The sequence below is a fragment of the Taeniopygia guttata genome, chromosome 4A (assembly GCF_048771995.1).
Source record: "Taeniopygia guttata chromosome 4A, bTaeGut7.mat, whole genome shotgun sequence".
NCBI lineage: Eukaryota > Metazoa > Chordata > Aves > Passeriformes > Estrildidae > Taeniopygia > Taeniopygia guttata.
The window spans coordinates 9439334-9466260 of NC_133029.1; the positions used below are offsets into that span (position 1 = coordinate 9439334).

General features: G+C 38.9%; 1 protein-coding gene across 7 annotated transcripts in view; it reads left to right on the forward strand.

The window, feature by feature from the left end:
• The window catches only part of GRIA3 (glutamate ionotropic receptor AMPA type subunit 3), a 145117-nt gene that overhangs the window by 44877 nt on the left and 73313 nt on the right, over positions 1-26927 (forward strand). For all 7 annotated transcript variants that reach the window (XR_012055996.1, XM_041716163.2, XM_041716164.2 and 4 more), the window contains exon 4: positions 19040-19227. Coding sequence is in view for 6 of the 7 variants with exons in the window: in XM_041716163.2 (XP_041572097.1) it covers positions 19040-19227 (188 nt within the window). In the remaining variant the exon portion in view is untranslated. The remainder of the gene's footprint in view (positions 1-19039; positions 19228-26927) is intronic.

Consider the following 26927-nt stretch of genomic DNA (forward strand, 5'->3'; position numbering starts at 1 on the left):
GTGTTTCATGCTGGCCACTCTTTTATGTAGGACATAATACTATAATTTTTGTAGCTATATATGGCTTCGTTAATTCATACTCTGATCCCCTTGGTGATGTAAAAATAATGATGTGGTCTCAGAATTAAGGTGGAAAAGCAATTGTTAAAACTCTTGGGTGCCTTCAATTAGAGTGGAATATTTAATACAGAAGTATGTGTGGTTCTAATGGATGAATGCATCAAATAAACTAAAATGTTGGATGGAGGTGTGATATAAACAGTATCCTTCCTCTATTTAATGTAATTTTCAGTTACATTATGTCCTGCTGAGCCACCTAAAATATTTCAAAGAGTCCATAATTGTGACTCATTTTTACAAAATGCCAGAGTCATATACTACCTTGACCTCGGTCTATGTGCAATAATTCATCAAAAATTTAATTTGATGAGTTTAAGTCAGAACTGTAGTATGAAATCCTTTCAGTGCAATTTATTTATTTTGTCAGCATTATAAACACATAACACCATCGTAGACTGGATTCTGTCATGATCTGCTTCTGTGACTGAAAATACTGTGTGTTTCTAGATCAAAGAGTGCTATTTGCTGCAATCTTAGTTCTTACTGGCTGTTTTCCCCCTGCTTAAAAAAGGAGATACGATTTTAGGAGCCAGTATTAGTCTACAGTTTGTGTAGTTTAGCACATCTTTTATTAGCAAGATAAGGCTTTATTCTTCTTCAAGGGGAATGAAAAAGAAAAAAAAGAACAAAAATAAGGATATGAAAAATAAAGAAGCCAGTCTCCTGACATTGTTTTGCTCAGCAAGATCAAGCCTTTCAGCTGACTACACTGGTGTCAGTAATTGCTCTGCAGACAGAATTGCCTATTGCTCAGTTGTGCTGGCATTATCGATCAGCTGGGTTTGTCCATGAACTGACGGTGATAATCTCAAATTAGATCAAGTTTTTATTAAAGGAATAAAATCAAATTATGCCTGACTGTAGACAAATAATAATGAGTTATATAAACACATAATTATTGCAGTAACATTTTTGCAGAGATTTCTTGGAAGTCCCAAAGCCTCCTGGGTTTTTTTTCCCTGCCATTTGTTACACAGTTCTCTGGGCAGGCCTCTGGATTTTTAATGGCTTTGTAATGGTTGCCACAAAGAGGTGGAGAGGTGGGGGTGGGAGTGGAGAGCTGAACTTCTCTTTGAAAGGGGAGGTGTTTGAGGGGGAATACAAGGATGCATAAGTTATTGCAGCCTCAAGGCAGCAGTAATTTATGCACTGACAGTTTGAGTTTCATGCTAGCTATTTTAAAAAGCTTTACAATGAACTGTCTCTGTTACACAAGTGTCTGTGGTGCTTTAAGAGATATTCCACATCATGGAGACAGTTCGAAGAAGAACTTTTGGAGCACATTCATCACAATGTTGTAGTTGTCCTGTTTCAGTAAGAAAAAAAGTCATAAGAAAGCAGATTTATTTTCCACATCTTAACATGGATTTGAGTGCCTGAAGTATTTTAGAGGGTTGTCTCATTGCTTATTTGTCTGGATTTAGATATGTCGATGCAAGTGAAAATTGTGTGCATCTATATTCTTTTAGTATAGTTATTATTGTAGTCATGCTCTCTGGAGCCACTTAGCTACACTTTTCAAAGAAAACAACAAAATGGATGTGAATGGCAGACATTTAATAGTGACCCATTTGGTTTTCATGTTTTCCTTAGGCTCCAAGTCAAAGAGTACAACTGCACATAATATATAAGACCAATCAATGCTTCCCTTTTGATGTGACCGTATAGTAATATCTCTGTATTAAAGCACCATTTCCTTATAGGGAAGTATTCAGCTTGGCTGTTTGATTATGAATTCTCAATTATATAGTAGTAATTTTCATTATTTTAACAAGTTATTGTGAAGCTACATATCTGGAAGCATAAATAAAAACAGTAACTTCCACTTTTTGAAGTGTATAGAACTACACTGAACATTCATTAATAATATAACATATTGAGTGTAAGCAGCTGTAGACCATTACAATTTAGATTTAATTTATGTAATCTCTGGGTTGACCTTCTTCAAAAACTGGCTACAGTAGGCAATGTAAGCACATCATTGTCTGTCTCATACTGAATTTTAGATGCCAGCTGCATTCTCATAACATTTTATTGGATCTCCCATGAAAATTATGGATAAAAAGATAATGTGAGCAATGATGTTATTTGTTGTTAAGTTTTAAGTGCTATTCATTTTGCATAGATATCTTCTTGCTTTATAGGATATTAATTTGTATTTTTCTGCAGATAGTGTTTCTGTGACTTTAGTGACCTCCCTCTGACTCAAAAGCTGGGTTTTGTCAAAATGTTTTTAACATTAAAACTTTTGCTGCAGGGAATTCAGACTGCTACTGGATGTAACCAAGTTAGCTCAGTTGTGTAAAAATCAGCATATGCCTCAGAGCATAGCAAAAGCCATTCATTGCATTTCTTTGAAGTGAAGCTATGCAGACTTGCACAGGTGAAGATTTGATCTAATGTGTTTAAAAATAATTTCTTTACATGTCCATTTCAAACAACAGACTTGTAACACAAATAAGAATTTGTACAAAACCATTCTTACAAAAGATTTAAAAATCTGCCATTTTTTGATATTCAAATGTGCTCTTTTTTCTAAATCCCAGATAGGTAATCTTTCGTACTCCACATGAATAATGGATGCTATTTAAAATGTTTGCTTAAGAACAATGAGTTCATTGTATCAATAATGAGAAGTTCTGCTGTGGACCACTTTGTAATATTTAGATTGTCATGATTTATACCACTCTTGAGGTCAGATGGTAGAACTTCACTTAATTACTGTATTTAACCTACAGTCATTACTGAAAGTGGGGAGGGAATACATTTTTGCTTGGTTCTGCAACATCTGTCACAATGGGGATTCTTGAGAACTACTTGAAACAAATAATTATAGATTATTACAGTGGAGTGGAGGGAAACGGGAGGGCTTCAATGGACATTTTCCTAGAAAATTGAGAATTAGCTTCAGTTTTATTATTTGAGGTATGTTTTTGGGAGTTATAGTAAGAAGAATCATGGCCTCAATTGTTACACAGAGACCAGAGTCTAGGAGCAATAAAAGCGGAAATTGTTGTGTCACAAGGGAAACTGGTTTTCTGTAAACTAATAAAAATGATGTTATAATGATTTCTCTGTGATCCCCCAGGTATTTTTAGGGACATATTTGTTAAAGAAACCTGAAAGCTATTGTATTTCCCTGGTTTTAGGGTTTTTTTAATGACTGTCCTGTATGGAATATTCCTTGGTACAGTGTCTTCTCAAGTTACTAGTCACAGTCTTTTCTCATTTCCTTTCCAGGAATTTGTATATTCTGTGATAACATCACACTAGGCTCTTCAACATAAGTTAAAAAAATTAAATTTTCTTTCCTGCCTGACAGAATTATATCTTAGAATAACTTAATGTGGAACCTGAGAAGGAGTGGGAAATGTTGAGTGAAACAGAAATTGGAAAATTCATTTTGGACCAAGTTGAAAAATGTCAGTTTTTCTGCAAGAGATCTGGTCCATGCTATTTCAAGCCTAACTTTTAGTTTAATCTTTGTTCAGTTTTGAAAGTAAGAATCATTAACTTTCATTTTGAAAAATATTTTCCTTCCTTTTCTTCAGCCTGAGTTATAATTTCAGTTTGGCCTGCATTAATTTATCATGTGGTCCCTTTCTCTCCTATAGGTCTGTTCTTCTAATGAATGTATTGTTAATTGAAAAAAAGTCACCAGCTTTGTTACTTAATTAAAGAGGCTGTAATTGGTAATGGGAGATTTCCATAAACAGTGAGTGAAGTTACAAGCCCACATACATATGCAGGGTATCAAAAATTTGAGAGTGGCCACTGACCACACTTTACAGAAAGAAACGTGACAACAATAAATATGCTGCTTTTTTTTTTGCTGAAGAGAAGTTTATTAGGACTTCAGTAATATCCCCATATTATTTAAATATATTATCATATTATTTTGTCCAACAATATAATTTTCCTGAGACTAGAATTACTTGGGTACCTGCCTGTATTTATCATCCACATTTGTTTTTATTCTATTAATGACTATTTAAAAATAAGTAAGTTACAATACTGTAAACATTGTAAATATGTTCCTGTATTAAAATTGGTCAAAAGAAAATCAGATATTTAGTTATTATTTTCATTTCATAAAATTATTGAATTATTGCCCTTCTGCATTATATAAAATTATTGAAATTTGTTTATCATTTATAGATATTTATGAACACCTCCTAAATAAAAAGCATCAATGCATTTTGCTACAACAAATATAGCAAGCTTTGGTTACAGTTGTTCAGGTGCAGAGCAAACTTTTCCATGTTTGTTTTATTTTCTGCTCACCGTCATCTTGTTCCTGTGGTGTTTCCATACTGTTGTATAGTGATGATCGTGCATTGTTTTTGTAGATGTCTAAAAAATTGTTTTATTGGTGTGAATGAGCGATGCTGTCCCTTTACCTCAAGTGTTAGTTTGTATTTCTGTTAGGCATTGTCAGTAACTTGCCAAAACCATGTCTATTTGCAAGACCTGCTCGAGGCACAGGTGGTGTGCGTAGGTTCTAGCCCTGCAAAGGAACCACCAGACAATGAACAGTTGGGTTTGCTTGCTGTCATATTTCTTGCCTGTTACTTTCCAGACAAGCAGCCTAAGTTATGTTATTTTTTCTTGCCTCATACAGAAGATGAATGGTACTTGTGGCGCCACAGGAGTCAAATGAAGCCATGGTACAAAGTTGCATCTTCTAGTGGTGAGAGTATTTTTGCAGATGAAGTAGATCACCTAGACAAAATAGAGTGATAAGGCTCTTATCTCACAGTCCTGGTGGCATGTATTGTTCATTCTCACACTATCCCTTACCAGAATGAAAATCCTATTAAAACTGAGACCTTTTCTGTCATTATATTCAGTTTTCAAAGCAAAAACCCTAAACAATAATAAAGAAGACTCCAAAATCCATTAAGCCACATAACAAAAAATTGCCCTACTAGGAAAGCAAGCTTGTTTTGTATTTCTTGTGGAGAATGGAGAAGTTGATGTCTCTACAGTCAGCTGTGGCTCTGATCATAAAGAACCACTGCATGCTATCGTGTTCTAGCAGCCAGTTCCACCACAGTGTTATAAAAAGGCCCCTTCCAGGCCTCTCGTCTTTTTAGATAAGTCAAACCACAAGGTAATCCTTTTTTCTTCTGAAATTAATAGAATATGTAGTTTAAAAGGCAAGTCTCTGTACATTGGGGTCTTGTTTTCTAATGGTGCCTGGAAGAGACTTTATGCATGAACTGTGCTTGTTTCACTAATTGGATTGTTGCATTCAGCTGCTGTGAGTTGCTTTGACAATACCCAGTGGAGCCTCTGCATTTTGTGAGCAAGGGTACAATCATGGTGCATCAATTTCACCACAACTGTAGCTGTTTTAAAACCATCACATTTGCTGGCCACTCAATAAAGGTCGTTCTGTTTGTGACAGAACAAGCCAGCCAGAAAATAATTACATGGCTTCTGGCCAAAAAAAAAAAAAGGGGGGGGGGGCAGCAGAGAAATATTTTATCTTTAAAGATGTCTCCTTTTGTTTTTTTTCCTTGGGAATCTATCCAAAGAAATGAAGTGTATTATTCATATGGCTTTTGGGAGAAAGAATATTTGAAATAGCCTTTTAGTAATACATCACTGAGGTCAATATGTGTATGTCAGATACAGGTGTTGCAGTTTTATTTACTACACAGTGTAGATGGATGCAGTCTGATCTATCAAAGTAAGGAGAAGCTGGCTTCCACCACATTCCACCTGAGTGTGGAACAGCTGCTTGAATGCAGTCTGGGTGCTGTGCATCACAGTCTTCATCTCCCACCCTTCTTTGTGCTGGTAATGTTATTCTGGAACACTTGAGAGAAAAGGCACAACTTTGGTCTTCAAATGCCAATTGAAAATTTTTAACCATTCTTTCAAAGAGAACTGCTGGTGCAGAACCTCCCTGAGTATTTCAAAGCAATCCCATGGCACTGGAGTGTTAAAGGTGAGTCCAGAAGTGTTTGAAGTCATGCTCAGTGTTGTTGGTCTGAGAAACTCTGTGAATGACACAGGAATTGAAGCTTCAGTAGGGAGTGAAATCTTCCTCCAATTGTCAGTAATGTATTTTATTTAAGAGGAAAATCATTGAAGAAAATACAAATAATATAGAGGAAGAGCTTTCCTGTGCCACACCAGATGTGCAGCTCCATTCAGAATTCCTAGAGGAGCTAGTAGGGGGGTATGTCCAGTGTATTAGACTTTTCCATACTGCTTGACTATCATGTCAGTTGCTGTCAATTGGCTGTGAATTGATCTCTTCAACTTTCTAAGATGTGATAATTTGGATTCAAATTTACCCTTTCTTCCTTCTTTGGCCAGTATATTTTATATATTTTAAATTTGGAATGGCTAAGGGTCTTTCCTGTCATTCAGGTTTAGATGCCTAGATCTAAACTGAGTATTTTTGCAAACTCCTCTGGAATAATACACACCAATATCTTTGGAAATATGGCTGGAACAATTGCAAATGATCTCTGAATTCCCACAAAAATTCCACGTGGCTTTAGCTGACGCATATTTAGGCTAATATTAATTGTCAGTGTTTTAAAACTCTTGTCAGGGAATGGGCAAAATCTAGAACATGCATGATTTAGCTCTCTTCCTGTTTCACTCCCAAGATGTTATAGTTCCAGGATGTAAGAGGGAGAATAAAATACTACTATACGTGGAAAATGAGGTGGGAGTATTATGTGGAAGGCTGAGGGATTAGAAAGTCAAGCTATTTCTCTTCTGCTGTTCAGGATAGATAATGTGATAAATCCCCTCATCTCCAGAGTCCTGGGTTCAGAGGCCATTTGGAAGTGTGCTTATGTTATAGGCTGAAGGTCTGAAGTGGTTTGTGCAGGAGTACCTGGACCACTGATGTAACAGAATTAATGGAGGTGTAGAAGGGATGTGATTTTGAATCATCCCTCAGTTCCACATAACCCAAAGTGACAGAGGTAAATCACAATGGGGAAGTAAATCGAGTAGAAGCCATGAAGTGTAGCAGAGGAGGACAACAGTGCTATTTCTGAAAGACAGGAGTGAACACAACAAGGCTTCTGTTACAGGAGAGACAAAAGGGATATCCAGAGAATGAGGACAGAGGTGCAAAGTGGAGGCCTTTTAAAACAGGGCCAAAACTTTTGCTGCATTAAAAAGAATAAAAAGAAAAGGAATCAATGAAGTGATGGGCCATGCTCCAAACAGTGAGCAAGAATATTTGGCACTGGGAGCTAAGACCTTAGTGGGAGCTGTTAAACATAGCAGTACAGCTGGAATGTGATTCTAGACCTCTTTTACACTATTTTACATAGCACTGTCATAATTCAGTATTTAAAGAATATACTTTATAAATGTCCTTTTATTGCCCTTTTTTTTTTTTCAGAAACAACAATAATAGGACTTTTTGCTATAAAAAGAAAGCTGTTGGCTTGATATTTCACTCCAGGGAGAGTGTTCGTTAGTATTGAGTACAATCAGGGGGGACCAGCTCCCTAGAGTTAGCACAGGCATCATATTTTGAGCCTAGAACATCTGTACATTAATAATTAGTAAGGTTAGATGGAAATTTCTTATTGAAGTCAACTCCATTTGCTTGGAGGCGTGACTGACCTGATTTTAACTTGTATTTCATACCTGCACAGAGATAACTACAGTGGCAGGAAGTGTTAAAGAAATCTTACTTTGTTTACTTGGGGGTAAAAAACAGACGTAGACAAGAAGTATCACTCTATTGCAGGAGGACAGTGATGGAATGAGAACCTTTTGTTTTAAAGTATTGATTTGCACAAAACACAACATTTCCACTCTTCATACCAAGGACCTCTACTGTTCTGTGCAACCTTGCTTTGCTTGAATAACTACAGTAATGGTGAACTGGGAGATCAGCACTATCAGTGCTTGGACCTCTAGCTGTGTATGCCAGTTACTGTATATTTTCTCCTTCAGATCAGATAATGCTAAAGTTCTTGCATATTTTAGTTTGCTAACCATTGTAGTTTGCTGTCCATGCAATCAGGTTTGTGAGGCTTTGTATTCATGGAAGAGTAGTTGTGCATCAGTATAATATCAAACCAAATGGAATAAAAGAGTTCTTTTGTTTCACTGAATATCAGATTGAATATTCAAATAACATACAAGTATTTTCAATAATAATAAACACTTGGCAGCATTACTGTGTGTAAAGCCCAACATAATTGGAGTAAAGCCCAACATAACTGAGCCTGTTTGGTCTCAAGGATGTGTTTGCTACAGCTGCCTAATTCTGCAAAGCAAATCTGAGACAACATTAGGAACAATTTAGTTTGAATCTGAAAACTGGAGGTATGTGATTTACATACAACCCCTTCCTTGAAATAGTTAATCTACTGCTCTACAGCCTTGGAGTGGAATTTTCTATCTTCCTTTTCTTCTTCAAGCTAACCATTGATAGTCTGTCTCAGATATTTGTACATCCATTTAGTCAGACAGTCCTTATCTGTGCACTTGTTGAACATGTTGCAGTGAAATAACTAATTAACAGCATATTCTGTAGAGAATTCTGTGCCACTTTTTAAACAGGCCACAGAGTACGTATCCTGAGATGCAGATATCCTATTTTGGTAAGTGATTTCCAAAGGCACACAGGACAGGTCTTTCAGAGGTATTTAGGCTTTCAACACCCAGAGAATGACATTGTGAAAAGCACGTCAATGAGAGCTATGTGTGCCTGTCATTGAATGCAGGTACCTCACCTGCTGAGGTTCATCAGCATCTGTATCTTGATTGCCTTTGAAAACCTGCTTCCACCATCCTACCCAAGTCACTTTTGGAAATGAAAGAGATCTGTGAAAATGTTACCTCTGCTGTGCTGTGAAGTGAGCCCATTTCTGAGAATCATAGGCAAAATTATTAGTTGCTTCAAATTCTCTAGTTATTGCCATTTCTAGATCATTTAACAGAATCTTTACTATTTACCAAATATGCATGCAAGAACAAGACTTTTTTTCTATGTTTATTTTTAATATAAAACTAAGACATAATTTTACATTTCAGTGATTTTACTGTAGCATTAGTCTGTAGTTCAGCAGCAGTTAACAGAGATCTAGAGGACATGAATTCATGAAGAATGGATGACCTTTTGCTGATACCATTCTATATTCATGGTGATCCAGCAGTGTACACTTCCATTATGCTAATTTTTGGACAAATGTTGAGGGCATATGCATGTCTGTCAAAAGGTTCTTTATATGCAGAACCAGGTTTTGCTCAAGGTAAAGTAAGGTTGAATTTCTGCTGAAGTTGCCTCTGAAGTCATATATGTTACCTGAGTCCAGTTTCTCTGTGAAGCCTGTCATACTGATATTTCTAATCATCAGTTACCAGAGCAGTGAATTAGAAAAATGCCGCCCATGCCTAAGCAACATTACCTTTTTTCCTAATTTTTTAAAATACCTTGTGCTGTAGAAAAGTCTGGATCTGAAGCCCAGACCTTGCTGATTTTTGGGGCTAGCTCCAAGAATGCCTTTCTGCTTCCTTCCCCAACTGAGCACATGGAAGCTTAGAGAGATGAAGCCAGAGCTAAATGTTTGAATCACATCCCTGTCTCTGTTTAGTGAACCCTTATGCTAAAATGTTTGCACATTTCTGTATAATCCAGCTTGATATTTCATGTGAGCTGCCTTTCTGAGCTAAATTGGGAGCAGCATGTGCTGTTACTGACCGGAGATCTGACACACATCTGGGGTATCTTCCCCCATCTGAACTCACTGTCTCCAACCCCTATATTTAGAAGGTGCAAAATAAAACAGCAGACAAGACATATTCTGTGTGTTAGGAGAGAAGGGATATCTGATGCTAAATGTCTGATTTTTGGTGCAATGAAAAAGATGTCTAATAGCTAAATGATGTTACAAGGTTGAATAATAAAAGCAAGACATTGTTTCCCCTTTAGTCTCTTTCTTGAACAGCAGGTGAAGCCAAGGGATTTCCTGACTGGGAGGCAGTGGGAAGTCTCTAATCTGCAGGTTACATGAGCCTGTTGTGTGTCACCACCGTGCAGAATAAACCAGGTTATTTTTGAGACACAGAGCATTATGCTGCAAGGAAGGGAGTTAGGTCACTGATACAGAGCACTGAGCCAGTCCATTCTCATTCTTGGTGAAATGTTCTGGAAGGTAACTTCCTTGCCCCCAAGCTTTGTGCTTGTCAGGCGTTGCCTATTGATGCCATGTGAATTCTCCAGTAACTTTGTAAATTGTCATCCTGTGGCGTCACTACAGGAGGAATCAGTATAAAGCAGATCAGATCATACATTCAGGTGGACTGGATTTGTATGTTCAAGCTCAATTCAGACCAAATCTGTATTACCAAGTAGTTAGCAGGTATATACAGACCGGTTTAGAGTTAATATGAGGCCGTGTCATTAACAAACACATCATTGTGATGAAGAGAAATGTGCTGAAAAAATATAGGAAATTGTGATATATATAAAAGCTCTATATTGCCAGCTGTTAGCAAAGACTAGGCAGAAATAGCCAGTTGAGTGACAAAAACGAAACACATATGCAGACTGTGAATATGGATCCATAAATTATAATTTATATTTCCATAAAAACTCATTTAAATTTCAGAATACTTTTAAGCTCAGTAGTCACCCTTTGATTGCTTTTTCTTTTTTTTTTTTTTTTCTTTTATTTTTTTGTGTTCAGAATAAATAAAAGGAAATTAACTTATGGGTTGAGATATGAAACACATTCCAGCTGCAAGGGCAATTAAAATGCTGGCTACTAAAGGGTGAGATGTTGATGAGGAGAGACTTTGAAAGGCTGATAGCATCTGTTAATGAAAATTCTCAGAGGCATAAGATCTGTTTGCTCAGGTAGTTTGAAAGCTGAACGTGTAGATAAAGGTTAGGAAGTGGAATAAATATTTTTCTAACATGATTGACTGAAGGTCAGATAGAAAGAATAACTTTGCTGTCTGAGGACAATTCAGCTAGCATTATTTTTTTCCAAGACATTTCTCTAAGTTGAATCCAGGGGTTTTTTTTGTGATGAATATGTATTTCAATTCATAGTCTGATTACCATAATCTCCTGTGATTGTTTCTTCAAAAGACCAATATTTATCACTTTTTAGACTCAGCAGTTCCAAATATGTTTTTAAGAGAAGGCAGACAGCAATACTCCTGCACGCTCATGCTAAAAACCCTAATGTATTGTGATAGTTAACTTGTATTACCAGTATTTTTAAGCTTACAGCATACTTTGAAATTATGTTTATTATTCTTCGAATATGTGAAGCCAAGTTTTAGGTATTTTCAAAATCCTATGCTGTTGATAAGTGAGTAAGTTTCCTTTTTTTCAGAACGTCTACTGCCTTTAACAGAATAAAGGCAGTGATTCTCTCTTTTGGCTAAAAAAGTTATTCAGGCTTAAAAAGAATTCATTTTTATTTCCTTTCTCAGATGGTCATTCCACGCAATACTTTCCTTTTTAATTCTATTTGTAATTGTGTCACAATTATGCAACTTTACCTGGAACAATAAATAATGATTTCCATCAGTATCCCAGCTCACTGGCATATTGTAGCTATTCAGCTTACTCTAGTGAATAAGAGAAAAATGTATTCTGAAATACCATATGGATGGAACATGGCTTTACATGGAATGTAAAGACAGATTGTCTTTTCTAGACTGATAATTGTTAACTTTGTGATTCCTAATTAGAATCCTTTTTTTCTGAGATAAATATGTAAACACAATTATGTCTGTACTTTTAACATGCAATAAATCAGCCTCGTCGCTTGAGTGTTAGTCAGCACACTGGGATTTTTGTGCTGGATTAGTTTTTCAGTTGCAGGTAGAAGTTCTTAGTGATGATGATGCTTTACACTACTTTGTTCTTTTATGTGTTTTCTTCTGTTGATTTCCATGCATGTTTCAAGCACAGAAAAATTACACAGCATCTCTCTCCTGACTAGAGAGAGAATATAAGAGACTGTCATCCGTATGTGCCTGAAGTTAAGGACAGATGAAGTCCATTTAGGACTCATTATGGTCAGCTCACTGTGTCTGATGTCTGGAGGATTATGGCTGAATTACTTTCTATCCATAGTGACTAGAGCTGTTTTTTTTAGTAACCTATGCACAGTGGTAATGAAAACAGAAAAACCAAAACAAAAAACCTATCTCTGGTGGGTCTGAAGGAAATGATTGGTAATATCTGTGTATCTTTATTTCTTCTTGGAAAGAAACTTCTGACCTGATTATATCATTTGAATGCTTTTTAGCTGAAGACTGGTCTGTTGCAAGCAGCAAGGCTTCTTGCCTGCTCCATGCCAGAGGCAGTAAGTGAGGCTGCAAAACCATGGTTGTGAGCTAGAAGAGCTCCAAGGTGAACACAAGGGAAGGTGTCTGCAGAAAGCTGCGTATGGCAAGGCTGTGATATTGTACTAAAGTTATGGTGTTAGCTTCCTCATACCAGTAGGGTGCAGGATACTCAACAGATGGTTTATTCTGGATTTGCTGATGGCACTTGCAGCAAGTCCTTGCTGGAGAATTCAGGGCACTCAGGGAAATGGTGTCAGCGATAAATACCGTGAATTTAACTCCATAGATTTGTATCTCACTGCAAATGTAACAGCACCGTGCTTACTGCCTAGGTTGAGGGTTTGGGCTCTGCTGAACAGACAAAGCCCTGAACTCTGTAAAGCTTCCCTGGACTCTGTAGAGCTTCAGCCATTTTAATTATTTCTTTGTTATTCAGATAAAACTAGAACACAGCTCTTTTGATAAAGCTTTAGATCATATCCTTGTGCTGAGGTATGCCTATCTGTCCTACACTAGCAGATTTGCCCACAGCATTGTGAAAGTCATATGAGTAAGTCCCCCTGTGGAAGTGACAGCATTGCTTACAGAATCTTTTTGCCTTGTCCTTGGTTATTGAACTCTTTGATCCCTTACTACATTGCTCTCATTTTACACTGGCACAGCTTCATTCAAAAGCAGCGTAGTTGCACTGACCTAAAACTTGAGTACAATGAGAGGCGAGTTAGATGCAAGGTTGTTATGAAAGAATAGATCAAGGTGAAATGGATTCAGAAAGAGCCATTTAGGGGGAAAAAACAGGTATTTTACTTGTATTCAGCAGCTCTGAATTTCTGCAGTTTTTGCTGTATCCCACCCCTAACAAGTATGAACCAGATGGTTCCTGTAAATTCTCCTCTAAAGCCAGGCAAGATCACATTCACTCAACCAAGCTGTCATACCTATTTGTGTATACTTCTATGTTTATGGATGACAGGTTGCAGCATTGTAGTGTGTGAAGTGGTTTACCGAACAGAAAAAGCAGAAATTTAAAAAAAAAAAAGTAATTAGAATGTGTTTGCTACTTGGTCTAGAAAGTTGTCTGCTACCAGAGTAGTGGAGTGAAACACTTTACGTGTTGGTTACCAGATAAAAGTTATCAGGTCAAAACCAGATTGTCATTGAATGGTGTCCCCGAAGGGGTAATAATTAGCATTGACTCCATGACTCTCAGAAGGCTGATCAATCACTTTATTGTACTATACTTACTAAGAAACCAATCACTCTTACAGTCACGATACAGGTGGACTCAATTTGTCCTTGAATCCAAACACCATCACCACTGGCCAATCAAGAAACCACCCTTGGTAAACAAATCTCCATAACACATTCCACATGTTCACAACAACAGGTGCAGCAAGTGAAGATAAGAGTTGTTTATCATTCTTCTCTCTGATCTTCTCACAGCCTTCCCCAGGACAATGCCTGGGAAAGTTTTGTGTTGCTGTCTGTGGCCAGAGAGCTGCTGCCACACCAGATGGATTTTACTTACTCTATTTTATTTAATAATTTGAACGTAAGTGTATTAGACTGAAAGAACTTTCCAGGGTTGTCATCATTTGCTTAATTGCTTCCTGGTGACACGTTCAGTAGCTTGTTCCTTGTTTCTTCTCCTACTTATGAAGTTGTTAAGCAAATCTGGTCATGCAAAGCATATTTGCCCCACAGACATGTTGGGATTTTGGATGATGGGGAATTTTGGGGTTGGCTAGTTGTTTTTTCACTCATGCCTAACATGTTGCTCTATTTGCTTTCAAGTTAGTGTTAGGTTCAGCACCAAACACACAGAATATCCAAGTATATCTCAATTTACCAAACTCTGGTGCACTTGAAGTGTAAGCTGGCATCACAGAAATTGTATTTGTCATGGGGGATCACTTGCTTGGATGGCCTCCTTTTTGGTGACTTCATTGTGCCCTTGACAAACACAGCTCAACGCTTGAATCCCTGAAGTTCACTCATGGGCTGGAAGCGTAGATCTCTGTATCATGTCCCAGATACATCGTTCAAAACACAAGTATTCAGATCAGAGCCTGTGTTCATTCAGGTGGCACAAGCTGCATGTCAGGAAAATACACCCCCCCCATCCCCAGACCATTGGTATGCAGCAAGGCAAAAGGAAGAGTGAGTGCTCTTCCATTTCTGTAGGAGGCTAAAGGTCCAAGGTCTTAGCAAGAGCATTCAGGGAAAGAGATTTACATAAGTGGTAACTTTTTTCAGTCAGTACTTTGGTGCCAACTGCAAGGGCTCATGTGATGCTGCAGATGTTCCAGTGTCATCGTTTAGTCATGTCACATTAATGATTGCTGTTATTTAAACAAGAGTAAGTTCAGTGATGTAGCACATAGAATTTCATATGGCTGAGCAAACTGCTGACATGAATTTTGCCTATGTGGACGTGGGAGAAGTTTTGTGAGCTTTCAGAGATGCAAAATAGTGAAATGTCCTCTTCACTTGTGTTAATAGGATCAGTGGAGAGCTGCTTTTATCAAAGGAATAATCAGAAAGACTGAAGCACAAACTTTACTTCCCTGGAAGAAGTAGCAAGCTACTGGCTGAATTTGTTTCTTAGTCCAGTTTCAGGGAGGACTGACCAGAATGTAATTCCATCTGTGTTGCTTAAAGTACAGAGATAGCATTGCAATAAATAAGATTTTCACTGCTTTATGAGAAATTTATTTAGAATGTTTTCCTTCTTTGCAAGCTTCAGTTTGCAAAACTCAAAATATTTGCTTCAGCTCACTGAGAGGCAAGCTGGGCATTTGTTTGCTTCTAGTTTTATTACTGTATTTACCTTCAGCCCAATCATTTTGCAGGCTGTTTAGATAAGGGCTAGCTATTTGCATCAATCAATATTTTAAAAATAAGCCAGATAATGGCATATTTGAATGTTAAGGCCAGGATCATCTAAGCTTTTAGTGATGCAGATCAGATTGACCTGTGAGATTGCACTCAAAGATGACAGGAGCAACCTGTGTGTTACATGACCTGGCAAGTGTGGCTACAGCCATCACGTGACAAGATTATTCTTAAATCTGTAATGCCAACTTGTTAATAACATAGTGCAGAGAAGGGATGTGATGCCTTCAGACGAACTAACCTCAGAAACAGTGCTTCCAGAAAAATGCCTGCCTTTCATCCTACTATTTTTCATGTCCAAGGTATGACTAGAGAAAGGAGGTAGAAAGATCAGATTGGAGTCTAAATAAATTTTTTTAATGTTTTTTATTGGTGTTAATGACTACAGAATGAGCAGCCACTGAATTTTGGTGATGATATTATGGTCCCCGTTTTAAGATAATCTCAAGTTTTCCATGCCGTAACTAATATTTTTTGGCTGTCTTGACAGAAGTAGTATGAACTGGCAGCAGTGTTGATGAAATCCCTTGCTGCATGACTTCTCCACAGACCTATGGTGAATTATCAGTTCTTTAGTGTTCTGAAGTAAATGTGATGCCCACCAGACAAAGACTTTGGACTGGAGATAGTTGCCATGGCTGGCTGTTGCCTTCTCCTTTAGGGGGAACAAGATGAGAGGTACCTGTGAGAGTTCTGCACCTCCAGGGGGTTTAAGGGTGAGCATTCCTTGAGGAGCTTTCACAGGTGTGTGTCCTGAGGGCAGGGTGTGGACAAGCACCATGTGCAGGCCTGGCCACTGACAGTGCACACAACAGGAGAAATTATTTCCCTGTTTATTACCCAGGCAGTGCTCCCAAAATGGCACAGCTGGCATTGTTATGCTAAAGAGAAAGAAAAGTTCACATTTCAAGATAAAATGGTCCTTTTAGTTAAACAATCATACTGCTTATGTAATGGCTCTTTTAATGGTAGAGTACAGCTGGAGCCTGGAACATGTTTGCAGAAATGCCACGTAATGGGTAACGATGTAGAATGCGGTAAAGGGTGCTGAAGGCATTAGACATGGGGAGAGACCTGAGACTGGAACAGTGAGGATGCAGGTGCCACCTTCCTGAGAGCAGCAGGTTTGAACCAAGCTTTAGTAAACTGGGAGAATGGGCTCTGTAAAGGTCATCAGAGGACTGGTGTAATGAGCAGCTGCAGGAAGGGCAAATGGTCTTCTCAAAGCAAGGATGGGAGAGGGCCCAAGAGACAGGAGCTGGCTCAGCACAGATGATGTCCATAGGGGAGATTTCAAGAACTGGCAAGGGTAGAGGGGACTGTGATGGTGAAGATTTGATGTGACAAGGAGAAAGAGGAGGCAGAGAAGACAGGAATTACAAAGCTCTGGAACTTTTCGTTCTTAGTTTACTGTAATTGTATTTTCATGCATTGGAGAAAAGCTGCTGAGTAATCTTTCGCTTTCTTGAAATGGCAACCACTGACTAATACACATGCATACAAAAATACATATATACTCACACCCACACAAACATGCAATTGCACAAAATTGGGAAAATTGCTTAACTTTCTTCTAAGATATTCAAGGTTTGACGAAGTAAATTCTGACTCAGTGTTAGCTGAAACTGGGATGTAATGGCATCTTCACTCCAGCATATTCATTTTCCTTCTTTCCTTGAGATAGTTCATGAGCTTTGTATGGGTCATTAGCAAAAAGTGGAGCTACAGATATGTTTGAAGTGTCAGGTTTTTGTAATATTTTGAACTAATTTGTTCAATCTGGAGTAAAAAAACCTGGATTTATGGACAGTTGTTGTTTACAACAAACTCAAGGTTCATACTTACATGTTATATGAATGATGAAACAAACTTGTAAATATTTATTACTGAGTGGAATCATGTATTTTCAAAAGCACATCTTTGTACACAAAGCATTTGTAAATCCCCATTAGTGGTATTTATGTTTCCACATAAAAATTCCTCATTTGCAGCCAACTAAGTATCTTAGGCTTAGATCTTCCTGCTACATGTAATGCAATCACAATGCTGTCACAGACATCACAACCATTTTTGTAAAATATGATGTTAAGGAAGACTGAGTTCATTGTACTATACATATGTAAATGCCTCTCTTTCAGTAGTCTCAGAGGAAAGAAGATGCCAGAAAGAATTCTCAACCAGCGTACATATTAATTGTCACCACCTTTCATAGGATAGTAAAGTGCATTCATACAAAGAAAACCATTAAGAATCAAGGAGACTGCACAGGAAAAGTGAGGGCATTTGAGTGAGACCTAAGGAAGTCACACGGTAAATTATGATAATGTAATTGTAATCCAGAAAATCATTCTTCCCTTGTTTGTGTCTGTAATGAGGTAATGGTGCAGCTCCTCTGGCTTCAGCCAGCCACTACAAATTTAGAGCAGGCTGTGGAAGATCAGGCTGCAGCACAAGTTCTTTGTTATCGTTGTACCTCTACAAGGGTGTCTGAGTTCAGAATAGCTGTTGGTGTAATTCACAGCAGTGAACATGTTGTTCCTCTGTAGCTCAAACTCATTTCACTTTCAGAGAACTGGTTATCACAGAGCACGATTAAGTGGTTGTTGATCCTGTATGTTTATGTGGTTGTAAGTGAGCTTTTCAAATCTGGCTGTGGATAAGAAATCCACAGTATGACTAAATAATTGAACTGAAAGTTTTACAAATAAATTATCTGGACAGAAACAGCACTCATATGTATATGCTTCAGTACAATAAAACTCTACTGGAAACCACTGGCTGTGCTTGAAGTACGTGACCTCTGTCTTTGATTGGCATCTGCTCAGAATTAAAACAATTAGAACTATGGACAAAATTAAATTTTCTGAATGAAAACAGCTACATACTAAAATAAAGGGATGCAAATCAATATCTGATGATTCCTGTATAAGCATGACTTCACAGAGATTCTGTCTTTCATTCCACCACTTTTCACTTAGGGACTTGACTTGGGTTCTGCCTTTCGCCGAGGCACAGCTGTTCACAAGAAATTGAAATGCTGCTTGCCTCTGTAATTTCCCACTGTGTAGTCCTTGGTCGTTCTGTGCTGCTTCTCTCCTGTGTTGAGGATGCTAACTGAGTTGATATTACCTTAATGAACACATTGAAAGTGTGGTTAATGCTGCTAGACTCCATATTTAAAAACATTTTTTGAAACCAGAGTGAGTATCAGTAAAGTACTCTCCTGTGGCTGTGGCTTCAATGACCGGTACAATGACTTAATTGACATTCTTGTGCAGTGCTTGGATCCCTGCCAGTAAATGACCCATTGCTGCAGTCTGCACAGCAAATCACCCCTTTTGTCCTGCTCCTCAGGCTGATGGACCTCTGCCCAAGTAATGGCTGCAGGCTCCTATTTTCAGCTGGCACAGACCCCAGCATGACCATAAACATCCCTGAAAGGATCATAATATGGTATATTGGACAGATTCTGATATGCCTTGCAGTGATACACCACCAAGACGTTCTGCTGAAGTCAGTGCCTTTGCCAATGGCATAGCTGAAAGCAGAAACTGGTCCCTACGTTGTTGTTTTCTCAAGCAGTGAAGCACTTGCAGGGTCTCAGCTAGTCTATGTCCCTTAAGATGATGCAAGTTTTTGTGAACCCTCTGTCAAACATTCAAAATAGCTTTTATTTTTGTTCTGCTTTTAAATGGTTGTATTGTCTCTTCCCCCACAGGATTTTCCATTCTTCAGGCAATTATGGAAGCAGCAGTACAGAACAACTGGCAAGTGACAGCCAGATCTGTAGGAAGCATAAAAGATGTTCAAGAGTTCAGAAGAATTATAGAGGAGATGGACAGACGGCAAGAAAAAAGATACTTAATTGACTGTGAAGTAGACAGAATCAACACCATTTTGGAACAGGTATATGATTTTCAGAAATTCTGATCTCTCTGTGACAGACATCATCAATATTTCCAGAACTGCTTATTTCTAGAGATTATTAAGTATCCTTTGTGATGTAAGTCCCAGTAACTGGCCATTTACCTAGGAAAATTAAAATGCCACAGTGGTGCTCAGTTAGTGGCAGCACTTACATGTAACCTACCAGGAAACATCACTGTGGTATTTTTTTCCCAAATGTTAATAATGAATATTTTTTAAGTAAATAAGGAACGTAGAACATCAGCTGCCAGAGTAATATTACTGGAATCAAGGCTCCTTGTAAGGATTGCAAGACAGGTGCAGATTTTTAAGTGGAACATGAAACAAGAAATAAAAAGCCAGTGAAGTATCACAGAATCATCTTAAAGAATTCCCAGAAGGAAATCCTGCTAATGAAAAATTCAGTTGGTAGTCCAAACGATTCATTAATACATTTTGGTACATAAAGTCCTCCCCTCTGCATAGACAGTGCTGTTGGCAGGCTTAAATTTTGGGTGGTGGAGTCTAAGCACCTTTGTGGGGCAAGATGCATCTGGAGTGAATGTTTTGCTCTTGCATGGCTTTCCCAGTGATTGCTTTGCCCCAGAGGAATGGCCATCCCCTCTGGCCATCCCAGGGTGCTGCCCACTCTGCCTGTGTCCCTGGTTGTGCTGTGCAATGTAGTAACAGATACAGATTGTCACAGCAGACACAGGACATTTCCCTGCTGCCTGGGCTCACAGTAAAGGTGGTGCTGGTGTGGCACCAAATCCTTGGTTAGTCACAGGCATGTGGGAATTCACTTGCATTAAGACTGAAAAACCCTCTAATTACTGCCAGTTTGTAAATTTAGCCGTGGGTTCATAGTATGGAATAGATCAATAACATTTAAATTTTATGAAGCATTAGCATATCTCTTGGAAATGTTGTATTGTAAACTACCCACAAACTGACCTCACTGCCATAAACCCTGGGAAACATGAAAAATATATTCACTGCGTTCCTTCTCAAAATATTCAATTCCTGTCAGGCCTTGAGGTGTATCACTGAGGGTCAGTCTGAGGGGACAGCCAGGTGCCATAGCTGCTACTTACAGAGAGCAAGGAAAGAGGTGCTCAAGAGAAAAGGGCACAAGCCATGCTGGTCCCTAATTTTGTCAACTGGTGTGATTGTGGTGCTAATACACAGCATTGCATTTTATGCTGGATTTTTAGGCAATATGGTGAGTGCTGTCTTTAGGGAAATTCATACTGAAAAGTCTAAGAAAACTTGTCTTTTTTTTTTTTTTTTTCCTTTCATTTTCTCATGTTCTTGGAAAAGATGCAAAACACCATACTTCCCACAGCCCACTCTTCTGAAAATGCTGCAGGAGAGCACTCCTGAGCCAAGTTTAAAAAGCTCTTTGGGCCCCCTCTCAGCTAAAAAGCAGGCCTTTTGTTTGATCTGACTTCATTTACATTTGTTCTCATTTTTTCTTCTGTTGTCCAAGTAGGAAAAAAATAAGTCAAACCATTTCGGTGCCTTAAAGGAAAGCTGTATACCAAGCAAACCATACAGCAAAAAAACCTGGTGACTCTTTTTCTCTGCTACAATTCTAAATTCAACTCTAGTGAAGTTTAAATTTTGTTAAATGTATGATTTGGTCTTCTGTCAGTGTGATTAATATCTGCTAAGTAAAAATTTGCTGTTGGGGCCTCCAGGTTTTCCCAAACTCTACAGTATGTGCTGGTGCACCTGATGCTAAAAATATCTTCTGTCAACAATTTCCAGAGGTTTTTTTAATTGGATACTGAAAAGCAGTGAGTTAAATTTCTGCAGGGAAAGTCACTAATGATGGATGGACCCTAGGTTGAGAGCTGAACAGTTATTGTTTGTAGGTTTTTCCTTCCATCTCTTCTACTTACCCTGTTATCTTCTCATAAAGTAGTTAAAAGTTTTCACAAACATGCGTCGTATTTAAATCCATCCATCCAGTTTGCTCAAGGGAATGGAGAGTTGTCTTTTTTTTAGCCAAGTGTGTTTGCTGATAGCATAATATTGAGGGGAGAGATAAGTCTGGATTTGCATATTTCAAATCTAGCGTTTTATTGCAGTTTAAAAAGTCAATTCACTGCTATGTGTGGAGTCTAGGAAGGCTGCTCAGCTGAGAAGCAGTAACATCTGAGCCTGTTACCACTTGCTGATGCACATTTGCAGCTGGGTTTGTTTTTTCCAGTGAGAACAAAAGGAAGCCAAGACACCCTACCTGTCTGAACTGCTGTGTCAGAGCACTGATGGACAAACTGTGTCCCATAGAGGGCTGGTACAGGCTGCATCTGCCCAGCTGCCTCTCCATCCCTCTCCCTTTTTTGGCCTCCTAGGAGCAGAACTCCAAAGGTCAACACTCCCATCAGCTTCTGGGAGTGCTGCCTCCCTCCAGAGAGGGGCTTTATGTGGTTTCTGTATAGCACCTGTTATTTCATTCTCTGAGTCAGCAGCAGCATTTGCCAGTGACCCTGGAATTCAGAGGCTTAAATAGAACTTATTCAAGAAGAAAAGTCGTAGCAGAAATAAACAGACTGTGAACCACTAAACAGTCTACACACGCACAGAGTTTGCTATCAGACTTTTGGGCTCTCAGCCAGCCCATTCAGCAAGCTTGTCAGTGCTCTGCTCCAGGAACCATGTATCATGGCTTTGTGTTAGTGCTTGGATTCAGTAAGAGTGACCTCTTTTCCTGTATCAGTCTGGTCAGTGTGTGCACTTCTCTTCCTTTGATCCAGGAAGGATCTTTCAACCAGTTCAGACCAGGGTATACATCTCTTCCAAAAATTCAGGCTCATCCAAAGACAATTACACATCTGGGGATTTTCTTCTGAGACTTCAGGTCATTCTGGAATATTCTGTACCTTCCTCCAGTGAGTCAGTGACCTTGAATATTCCATATGCCTTTAGCATATGTCACATGTGTGTATGTCCCTACATTTCCAAGACCTGTAATCTGTCATATGAAGTATTTATCTTCTCAGGACTGTCTGGTACCTGCTCTTCCCAGCTGTGAGTATAAGGTTGGGGAAAGAGGGCACCTCAGCTCCTGCTCTGCCTGAGTAACCTGTTTTGTGCCAAATTTCCATACTGTAGGCTGATTTGTTTTCATTCCCCATTCAGAAGATTTTGTGATGGGCATTATATTTTGTCCTGGGGGTGGGTACCCTGCCCAAACCTCTTCAACTGTAGAATGGAGGGAAGCAGAGAAATCAGGAGTTATTCTGTAAGTTGCCATCTGTTTGTTCACCTGCCCTGTAGTTCTGTAACCACTGAGAATGTGACTCTATATCCCCCTTGCACAACAAAACTATATCCAATTCAATCATCTACTGGCCTCTCAGGCATACAGATAGCAACACTGGTATCATGCAAAATTCATAAGCTCCCCACACTTCTTGTCCCTTGATGCTAAAATATTCTGTATTTCTTCACAGATAGAGATAAAATTTTGTTCTCATAAACAGAAGAACATTTTCTTCTGAGAGCTAGCAGTAAGCCTTAGCCTGTTCAACCATGTATTTAGGAGACGTGTTTTTGAGTTAAGAAATATGTTTTTCTTATTCCCCAGACAATAAGCTGTATTTCAGACTAGAGTCCCTTTATGTCCATTTAGAAGAAAATCTCCTGAGGGCAAAGGAGGAGAAAGAAACTCCATTCAGAATCAAAATGGTGAAACTTTACAAAAGACCTGTTTATTCAAGAGACTGCATGCTTTTATCGAAAGGATGCTATCTCCAAACTTAGTCATGAAGGTTAGGCTCCAAGGCAGTGTCTGTATTAAGTGAAGGCATCTCACAAAGCAAAAGCAATATTACAGTAGAGAATGCAGTCCCCAAAGTTGTACAATGACAGCCAGACTGTCAAAGACAACTTAAAGTGAAGCATCTCTAGGCTTAAGAAGGGTAATCTGATTGACTGAACTCTGTCCTGTGCACACACTGACTATGGTGACCTTCGAGTCTGAAATTCTGCGATTAGGATGGAGGTTTTCAGTACAGCCCCAGCTGCATCTCTGTGCAGAGCTGCTCAGATCTCAGAGGAGTGAGCTCACTGCACAGCAGCTTTCACATTTAGGGTGTCATAAGAACAAGCACAGAACTGCAGTATTGGGTTGACGAACACTCATTAAAAATAACAATAGGGAAAACTGTAATTGAAAAAATTCAAGACTGCTGTCATGCACACTTCTGGTTTATGTGTTCCATTATAAACAGATGGTCTGGTGGGGGTTTGCCTGTGTTCTCCATAGCAATTTAAAATACAATTGCCTACAAATCCAGGGGAACACTTGAAGCAGAGCTATGAGTAGCTTCAGCTTCTGCTCTTTGTCTTTGAAGCCCAGCAATGCCATGACCTCTGAAGGCACTGCACTGCTCGGAGCAGACCCTCCAGAGCAGTGTGCCCGTCACCTTCTGTAGAGCTCAGGGCCACAGCTGTGTCACAGGCTGATTTTATCCTCTGTCTGGAGCTGTGGGGTTCAGTTGAGGCTCCAAGAGAGTATCTGCTTTGTAGACTGTTGTGTAACATCATGCTGAAACTGGTACAGCTCATTTTTACATTTCCAATGAACTAGAAACTTAAAATTTAGGACATTTCTTCATTAGATACCCATGAGTATTGTTGAAACCAGGATGTAAAGCAAAATGAAAGGTCACTTCTTTCCCTTCACACCCAGCAAGTTTCAGCAGCTCCCAAGTCTGTATGGCATATGGGGAGAAAAGAGGAATTGCTTAGGTCAGGCACCCTCAGGACATAGACAGCAGAAGAGTAAGAATGGGGATAAGTCAACAGTGACAGCTGTATCTGCCTTAAAGGGCCTGCTCCTATCAGCTGAAACTCATAAAGGGCAGGAGATGAATTGCTAAAGCAGAGAGAGTTCTTGGGTTAATTGTCCCACATACAGCATATTTCACACATACCTGAGGAAGGAATTTCTAGCTTGTAAAAAGGAATGTCTTTCCAAAGCCATCATCCAGATTTCATAAAACAAGCCAGGTTCTAAATGGCAGGAATTTATCAGAGCATTATTAGTCATCCTGCAGAATGATTGAAGTAATGGCACACAAAGCATAAAAGTGTTCAAAAGACATTAAAGCACAGTTTTAAATGGATCTGATCAAGTAGTAATAATAATTAATCCAGAAACATCTCACTGTAAATGTGGAAGCTGCTGTATGTGGAAGACTGCTGCCCAGCTAACAATTGTTTCTTGTGCCAGGGATGTATGAACCTGAAGTCACCATCAGAGCTTTTATTTTTCTGTGATTGTAGCAGTTACTCATTTTATGTTTTATGATAATTTATGGGATATTAATTCACACACTAGTGCACATACATGCATTTTAATACTTTGCATATTTTTACCACAATATTTGTAGTATTCAGTTATGCTGTTACAGTCATACTTATATGGCAACCTGTGCATTGCCATTAAATGTACAGAGAACCGAAATCTTTGTTTAGTTATGCTGTTCCAAGTAGAGTGAACCATTAACCTGAAGATGATATTTAAATTTATATCACTGTGCTCACACAGAGATTGTATTTGCTTTGAACTTCAGTTAATAGGTAGCTGTAAAAGCTCAATTTGCTGCGTAGTTCACCTTTCTGTGCAGCTTTTCAGTGCACAGAAATGGTGCATGTGTTTGCCCTGAGCCCTCTGAGGGTCCCACTCACTGCTGAGCTGTGTCCACGCTGTCTGAGCTGCTCAGGTTGTTTCCCTTGTGGACAAGTCTCAGGTGCCATTGGCCCTCACCTTTCCCTGCTGTTGCATCCTGTGAGCTTTGGGAGCGGATGGACTCATGGATGGCTCTTGTGCCATACCTGGACTGGAGGAGAGGCTTTGGTCTTTGATTAGTTCTACATATATTTTTCAAAAACAGCATTCACAAGAGGTGTTTTAAAGACAGAGTATTTGTGGGAAAGGGAGAGCTGGCTATAATTTGTTCAACATGTGATTCCCTGAGTTTTTGTCTTTCCCTATTTGTCCATCTCTCCATCTCTAATAGCTTTGGGAATATTTGGTACCTCTTCTAAGCTCCTGACTGATTTTGAAACCCCTCACTCAGTCATCCCTTCCAGGTTTTAAAAATCAGTTTGTGTATAAGTTGCTTTGTTTCAGTCCTGGCATTTAAATGTGGTTCTTTCTTCTTATACATAAAGGAGAAGCCCTTTCATCTTAGCAGACATTACCTTAATTTCTGCATCTGTCTCTCAAATAGTTTAATGCTTGAAACTCTGCTTCTAACCAAAGCTTTTCCTTAATTAGTTTCCAAGGCAACCAACCATCTTGGCGACAATTCAGATGAACCAACTGCAGGGAGAGGAAGGAAACACACTATCAAAATGAATAGTAATAGCACAGCACCACTGTGCAAACAGGCGTTGTACATCACCAGAGACAGCACGACAGTTCTGGTGTCTCATCAGTTCATTTACAAGGAAAGAAGTAAAAGAAAAGCTGCACAAGAGCGTGTGTCTTTTTTTCACAGCTCACTAAGATGGGATTAATGGCTTCAGTGTGATGTGGATCACTTACCTACAGGAGGAGGAGAACCACTGGGACTTTTTAGGGCCCCTCGTGGACCAAGGTGTTCCCAAGTGCATCTCATGGAGCACAGTTGCAGTGCAGTTCAGAGAGCAAGATTTTCTGAACGAAGGTCATCCCCCTGGGCTGTTTTAGCCCAGGTGCTGGTGGTGCAGTCTGGAACACCCTGAGAGTTCATAGGTGCAGTTTTGTGGAGACATCCCCAGAAGTGAGGTCCAGAGGTGGGATCCAGAGCTGTGGGGTGTTTGCTGCAGGCTCCAGGTGGGTTTGGCTCAGGCATTCTATGGCAAAGTACATCCCATTCCAGTCTCTCACTGCTGTAATTATACATTCATATGGGATTCCTGTCTCTTATCCCACCCTCTCACCTGTGCAATTCCACCTGCCTCTGGGGAGCAGATTTAAGACACCAAGGGGAGCTTGGATTATTTTTACAGAGAATCAGGCCTTATGAATAAACTCAACTCAAATACAAACTTACCCCACTGTATCCAACCAGTGAGCTGGAAAGCAGTGTAATTTAGAGAAAATTAATGTTCCATGGTTTAAAAAAAGCCAATGTTACTAAATTAAATTTGTTCGTGTCACACCATAGGCATGCATGTGGAGGTATAATGGTGCATTTCTGGAAGCTCTTTCTTCCAAAGTGTGTAATAAATAAAATTATGAAAAATATACATAGACCTTCAAAAATGCCCTAAATATCTTCTATCCTGGGAAAATGCATGTAAAGAATCGCAAAAAAAAAATATTGCTGTCTCTCTGTTACCTCATATGAGTAAAACAGTTTCCCCTGCTACATAAAATAAATCTAGTAAACATAAATTAGCTCTTCATAATCTTTTTCAGGTCATGGTTTATGCACCAAGTTATATGGGAATATTGCGGAGTGCTGCTTATAGTGAAGCAGAATAAACCTTTCAGACTCTTTGAAAGCATTGAAAAAAGCAAATTGAGTGCAATTCTAGTCACAGTAAAATGCTACTTATAATTTAAAAAAAAGAAAAAGTAACCTTGTCTTTCCTGGAGGAGATTGCACTGACTTTTTTTTTTTTTTTTTCCTCTTAATTTTGTAGGGCATTTGAAAAGGAAAGGAAATGCTTAAAAAGGAAAAAAAAAAAAAAAA